The sequence below is a fragment of the Cibotium barometz genome, chromosome 64 (assembly GCF_041138505.1).
Source record: "Cibotium barometz isolate CiBa-2024 chromosome 64, ASM4113850v1, whole genome shotgun sequence".
Taxonomy (NCBI): Eukaryota; Viridiplantae; Streptophyta; class Polypodiopsida; order Cyatheales; family Cibotiaceae; genus Cibotium; species Cibotium barometz.
In genome coordinates this window covers 29,469,335-29,476,738 of record NC_141109.1, presented here as the reverse complement: position 1 = coordinate 29,476,738, position 7,404 = coordinate 29,469,335, and the positions used below count along the sequence as shown (strand labels likewise).

The following is a 7,404-nucleotide window of genomic DNA, read 5'->3' as shown; positions in this document are numbered from 1 at the left end:
ATTTCAACTCAAAGGTATGTCACATGTCAATAAACCTCCCTTAACATAAACTAACCTTAATATCTAATCTCTTATGGGTTTGGTATGATGCTGAAATAGGAAGACGGAATTGCTTCAAATGCTTATGATCGGGAGGGCAAAGGACAAGGTAATTTCATAGATGTTTGGGGATAACAAAAAGACGTTGCTGCATATGAAGAAAGAGTTGTATTGGGAAGAGCTAATAGGGGAGGCAGACTCTATTTTGGAGGGTTTATTGGTATATGATGATGTTATCTACATCCCACCATTTATGCAATGTGTGCAAGAGGAGCGATTGAAACACATACCATGGGCCTTCCATGAGGTGTGGGCAAAGATTGGAAAAGTAAAGGAAGGCCAAAAGCAACCTGAGGTGGAGAATGCCGCAAAGAGGGTTGTCTATAGGTATATATCTTCCAATGCCATTACATTTTTGTAGAAAATACATATACGCTTTTAAAAAAATATTTTAGTACTGTTTGTTTTATTTTGGACATGTAGGTGGGTGCAGCTACTCATTGGCCAAGGTCTAATGGACGAAGAGACGGAAGCAATCAAAGAATGGGTAGATCCAAATTCCTCGGAAACAATGTATCCGAAGGAATGGGTTGAGAGAGGGGTTTCTGATTGGGAATTTAAGAGATGTCCTTGGTGGTTGGACTATCCTCTAAATCATGTGCCTCCAAGTGAGGAGCTCCTAGAAAAAGGTACTTTTTTGCTTTCTACTAAATTATATGCATGTAAATGTAAATGTATATGTTTATGTAAACCTTCCTACCTATACATATGTAAACTATCCATATGCATATACATATTAGATACATATACATACAGATATATACATATACAAATACATATGTATATACATATGTATATATACATATGCATACATAAATACATACCTACATACATACACTAAATTCCTACATACATACAAAGTTCATGTTACATTTAAGAATTGGCATGTTAGATTTTAAAGAAACATTGTTAAGTTTTGATATATACATACCTACATACATATACATATAAATAGATACATATACCTACATACATATACATACACATACATATACATAGACACATGCCTACATACATATACATAGATACATACCTACATACATATACATATACATATGCATATACACATACACATACATGTACATATACATATACATAGATACATATACATCTACATACATATACATATACAAAAAGGTATGGGGATTTTTACCTTTTTACTAATTATCTTGATCTATTTCTTGAAGAATTTAAGAATTGCCAATCTGAGCTTGAAAGAGAGCCCCCAACTCAAGAAGACTCTAGAATACCTTCCCCACAGCCAACAATCTTGACCCAGTCTCCAGTAGTTGGATCCTCGCGCATGGCCCCAAAACCATCCACACCACTCTCACGAGTGCCACAATCACACCAAGAGCATACATCTACATCATCTCAAGTGCAACGTGAGAGGCGAACAAAGAGACGTCTTGACATTATGCATGATGTTCAAGAGGGAGACCCCACAAATGAAAATCAAGAGAGAGACCCTCCAGAGCATCTTCAAGAGGGGGAGGTGTCAGGACAACGTGACATCATGGACATGACTAGTAAGAGTACTTTCCATTGCAAATTTATTTTGAGAAGTGTGTGCTTTCGAAATGCATCTCATTTTTTGTCTTGTTTACTTGCAGGTGAGAGATGTTTTTCACACATATTGCTGGTAGACATCCACACTCTTTCGGAGGGCTCAGATAGGTAAAAAGAATAATTTCACCATATAATTAGTTTTCCAAGTTGTACTTACCAAAACCAAACATCATAAATCTTTTATGTAGTGTGGAAGAATTCTTGATGAAGATTCCCAAGGCTCTATCTCATAGAGGTGCTCCCTCAGATACAGTGGCTCGCCTCATATGGGCTGACTTTCCTACAGGTTTACAAGTTGTTGATGTAGATACAGATGGGTGTCCCTCATGGAATCAAGTTTCTTCATCATTGATACGTGCCACACTCAGTTTTGTTGGTTTGTTTGTGGCTGATGAGGGTTGGTTTGTGTGTTTGAGTCTAATGGATCAACTTCCTAAAATATATTCCATGGGAAAGAAAGTTGGATTGGTCATGCATCGAACAATGTCTGTTCATGTGGAATCAAGTTATTTGTATGACAATGGAGAACGGGTAAGTCATAATCTCTAAAATATTTCCCTTTGTGTATACATGTTATGTGGTATGGATATCCAAACATAATGTTTTCTCGTTATGGTAGGTGGATACATTGGCGCTTAGTATGTTCTATAGAGTAAATTGCCATGTCCCTATTATTGATCGTGAGGCTGGGCAAAATGTTTCAAAGAAGTTATTCAACGCTCAACGAAATTTCATTTTTGAGAAGAATAAGAAGCATCCATTCCAACGCACAATGGTCTTGGAGCGCTACATTCAAGGTGGTGCAGAAAGATCTCCTATGTTCTTTAGGTGAGACAATTTTCATTCTGGTCATTTTCATAGCTACTTTTTCAAAATACTTAGATGCACGTTTATGATTGTATTTCATTGTAGGTGGCTAGTGGAGACCTTCTCAAGTGAAGGAGATAGTGTCTTGGACGTTTTTGCGGGATGTGGAGGCTTGGGACGTGCATGCCAAGAGTTAAAAAGGCACTATATGGGGATAGAGAATGACATGGAGGTAGCCAAAGCATGTCTGGGAGATTTCTCATTAGGTCGGGATGACATGTAGAAGAATGCTATAATTAGAATGCTATAATTTGTGGATCAAAAGACTTTGTATTTGAGATTGTCATGGTTTGGAAGTTTAAAGATCGATATATACATTTTTGATCTTTAAAAGATTGTGTTTTATATTTAAGTAAGTAAGAAAGTATGTATGTATGGAATGTATGTATATATGTTAGTGCTGCGTAGGTGGCTCTTGTATATATGTATGTATGTATATGTATATGTATGAGGTGTATGAATTTAGGTAGATATATGTATATATATAATTATATCAATAAGTATGATGTGGATCAAAGACTTTGTAATCGAGATTTTCATGGTTTGGAACTTTACAGATCGATATATATATTTTTTATCTTTAAAGGATTGTTTTTTTTCCTTTAAGTAAGAAAGAAAGTATGTATGTATGTATGTATGTATATATGTTAGTATGTATGTAGGTAGCTCTTGCATGTATGTATGTATATGTATATTTTGTATGTGTATATGTATGAGGTGCATGAATTTAGTTACATATATGAATATATGTAATTATATCAATAAGTATGATGTGGATCAAAAGATTGAAATTTATATTGTTGATCTTTCAAAGCTTGTTATTTATATGTAAGTAAGTTCTTGGTCCTTTACAAAGCTCATAGTAAGTTCATGGTCCTTTGCAAAGCTCAGACTCCTTGTTCATTGCTCCAAAAAGCTCGGCAAAAAAAGCTCGCAAAAAAAAATCCCCCGTTACCAAGGCGGTCTTCAACTTATTAAAAGCACACTGGCACCTAGCAGACCACTGAAACGGAATATTCTTCTTGAGAAGATTAGTCAGGGGGAAGCTATGAGAGCATACTTTGGTATAAAAATTCTATACCAACCCAAGAATCCCCTGACTTCTTTCACTGTTTTTGGTTTAGGCCAATCTATGCTGCTTGGACTTTAGCGAATTCTGGAGAAATTGCATCTTTGGATATCAGAAAGCCCAAGTATTCAACATGGTCTCGGTAGAGAAAGTGTATTTGCTCTTTTTTGCAAAGAGTTGGTGCTTCCTTAGAATCTCAAGAACTTTTCTGACATGAGTTTCATGGTTAGCTGCATTCTTTGAGTAAATCAAAATATCATCAAAGAAAACAAGAACAAAATCATCCAAGTATTCTCTGAGAATGTCTTGCATTAAGCAATTGAATGTCCTGCGCATTAAGCCATTGAATGTCCTGCATTAAGCGATTGAATGTAGTTGGGGCATTTGTCAAGCCAAATGGCATGATAGTGAATTCATAATGCCCATACCGAGTATTGATGACTGTCTTTGGGATATCTTGCTCATTAATCCTGATCTGATAATACCTTGAAGCACATAGAGGGCAAGGATCTCACAGGTGGTATCAGAGCAATTTGGTTGAAGTTGATAAACCAAGAAGCAAGAAATGCCAAAAATTTATGAGTTGCTAGTGAAAGATTGTAATTGTGTGTTGAAATTTGTACAAGTTGATATTGAGAAAGGAAATTCATAAATTGGAAATTGGGTTTTTAGATGGAAGTACCGCATTTGTGTGGAATCCCCGACTTGCTTGAGGCCTAGATATGATGGCATTTGCCTTATAACACTAATGGCCATGACTACATGTATATACCGTGGGTATAACTGCAGCTCTATACTGACAATATATACGAGTGAATCTTAGACCTCGAAGTTATGAGCAAAAATGCTATCCTAGATGATGATTTTTCGAATGCTGGTTGATATGTTGTTAGAATTTTGGTTGAAAATTGATGAATTGATTTGGATTCTAATTGAAGGATGATGATTTTTGAATTCTGGTTGAAAGTAGATAGGTTGAATAAGTCATGATAATGATGAATGGAGAGAATTCCAATGATGATGTTAGTAGCTTGGTGAACGATCAAGACTTTCAACAGATCACTAAAAAGATTAGTGGATCGTGCTGATAGATTGTTCACAGCTTGACCTTTGGCCCAATGGACCCAATTGTGGAATGTTCAGATTGTTAATTGGAAATTAATGGTCTGATGGGCCATTATTGTGATAAGGATATAAATGAACTATTTTCTCATAATGAGTTCTGTAAGTTTCTTCTTATAGAAGGGATCTTTATCCCAAGATTTTGAGAGGGTTGACCAAACTTTAAGGAACCCCAGAATCAATTGGATCTAAAGTTTAACTCCTTTTGGATTTAAATTATAAATAAAGTGGTTTTTTCACCTGAGCGTCTTGGTTAAGTTGGAAAAAGGGACTTGACAAAGAATTTTGTATTGATAGGATCATGGATCGAAGGTCATCGTGGTAGAAATGTTAACCCCCAAGTTTATGAGGAAGAGCTCAACCTAGATATTTGCAAAGCTCTTCATAGATCTCAGCTTGGACCTTTCAAAGGTGAAGGGGAGCACTTGGGAGAAACAATAGAGAAGTGGATCGAAGCTATGGAGGAGTACTTCGATGTCACAGGTTACAACGAGAAGAGTAAGGTGGCTCTTGCGAGGCTGAAGATCGTAGAAACAGCCAGAGTAGCATGGAGGAACCACTATGAGACAAACCGCTTGGATTGGAACACCCAGACGTGGGATGATCTCAAAGCATACCTCAGAAGAAAGAGATTGTGTCCTCCAGGCTTCTTGGAGACAAATATGAACTAGTTCCTAGAGCTAACCTAGGGAAGACAAACTATGGAGGAATATCACTAGGCATTTGCTCTCCCCTCCTCAAATACTCGTCACTGCTAGATGAAGGCCAGGATCATTCGGGGAATGAATGAACCCTTGGATACCTTGGTGAAGAATGCTAAGCCAGTCTCTATGGTTGAAGTAGTGTGGATGGCAAAAGATTTCGCCAAGGCCTTTATTGTCAAGGTTTTGCCGAAGACCATCGTCTTTCAAAACATTCCTAACCCTCGCGAAAAGTGACTCCAACCTTCCATGTGAGACCCCTCTGCCCACCGGATTCCCTGTTGCTAGCAGCGAAAGTAGCTTCCTCTTGCGCGGGGCGGCAGGGTTTCCCACTCGGGGCCTCGCCCTCGAATGTCCGGACATTTTTCCAAAACTATCTTTCTCAAAAAGGTTTGATAATTCAATTACTATTTTACCGAATTTCTTTCTTTGAATATACACTTAATTGATTTCTAAATTAGTCATGAATTCCAATGAGGAATAAATTAATCATTTATCTGAATAATTCGATCTCGATAGATTTCCTGAATTTTCTTTTTACAATCCGTGTGAATATAAAACGATAGAAATTTCTCTCTTAGAGTATTTAATTATTCATTTATCAAATACTCATAAAATTTAAACATAGACTCTAAGAGAATTCTAATTTTGATATAAAAATTCTTTATGTATCTATTTATGCATAAAAATCAACTTCAATTGGAATAACACTTTTACATAAAAGAAAATCCTTTTATCCATCTATTTATGCATAAAATCAATTTAATAGGAATAACACTTAAAATAAAAAAATCCATTATGCATCTTTCTATGCATAGAAATTAAATTTAATAAGAATAACACTTTTATATAAAAAAATTTCCTTTATGCATCCTTCTATGCATAAAAATCAAACTTAATGAGAATAACACTTTTATAATAAAAAAATTCCTTTATGCATCTTTCTATGCATAAAAATCAAATTTAATGAGAATAATACTTTTATAATAAAAAAATTCCTTTATGCATAAAAATCAAATTTAATGAGAATAACACTTTTATCTTTAAAAAATTTCCTTTATGCATCTTTCTATGCATAAAAATCAAATTTAATAATTAATATCAATGATATCCATGCATATTCATAGGTGGATATGTGCATGGAGTAATTAGAATATTTCTCTTAGATGCAAAAATGGTGGGAATTACTCTTTTGGAATAACATAAAAATAAACTTTCTTTTCCATAAAATTCTAGAAAATTTTACCATAACCTCCTTTGTATGGCTGACCGTTTCTCATTCTTATCATTCTATTTTTAACTTAAATTAACCCAATTTAGATTCATAAAACTCTAATCTACATAATTTTTTAAATTAAAGAGAGTAAACAATAAGAAGAGTTTAATTAATCTCTTAGTTAATCTTTCTAGGATTAAGAAAGACTAGAATGTAAAGAAGAGAAGGGGTGGCCTTTTTATCAAGGCATAGCATTTGAATTTAATTCAATCAATTGTAAAACATAAAAATCAAGAAAGCCATAGATTTAAAAATTGTAACTAAGTAAGAAGTTTAGCTTACATGGAGCTTGTGAGCTCTCCTTTGGCTTGAGGGGTTGAGGGTTCTACTCTTGTTTGAAGCAAGAGTGGCCACCAATTAACTTTGGAGAGGATTAGGCCAAAAACAATTGAATTATTAAGAAATTCAATGTAGATGGCTTAGGACAGGAGTAGAGTAACAGTGCATAAACACCATTAAGCTTTAACAAATGGGGAGGCTTCTATTTATAGGAAAAAGTGAGCCTCTACCCAAGCAAACTGATTCTAGAATTTTCCAGATTAGTTTGGTCAATTTTTGACTATTTTTGGGTCAGGTCAGCTTACTTTTTGGATCTAGTTTTTAAATAGGAGAGAGGAGAGATGAAATGTCTCATTTTATTGATTAAAAATTGGGGGTAATGATGAGAAAAAAGGCGTCTACTTCATGAGGGGAGATCCCCA

The 7,404-nt window shown here is 35.2% G+C and overlaps 1 protein-coding gene across 1 annotated transcript; it reads left to right on the top strand.

The window, feature by feature from the left end:
* The first annotated feature begins 292 nt into the window (after positions 1 to 292).
* On the top strand, positions 293 to 5,664 carry LOC147603502 (uncharacterized). Its single transcript, XM_086796974.1, has 4 exons — positions 293 to 426; positions 523 to 728; positions 1,287 to 1,435; positions 5,539 to 5,664. Exons 1-4 carry the CDS (start codon positions 293 to 295, stop codon positions 5,662 to 5,664), a joined length of 615 nt encoding a protein of 204 aa, XP_086653100.1.
* Positions 5,665 to 7,404: the final 1,740 nt, after the last annotated feature.

Bases quoted from the DNA above. Each gene is read 5' to 3' on its own strand.
- LOC147603502 (XM_086796974.1), top strand. From the start codon at position 293: ATGCAATGTGTGCAAGAGGAGCGATTGAAACACATACCATGGGCCTTC. The intron at 729-1,286 runs GTACTTTTTTGC...TATTTCTTGAAG, and splicing joins TGAGGAGCTCCTAGAAAAAG to AATTTAAGAATTGCCAATCT. The intron at 1,436-5,538 runs GTGCCACAATCA...ACCTTGGTGAAG, and splicing joins CATCCACACCACTCTCACGA to AATGCTAAGCCAGTCTCTAT.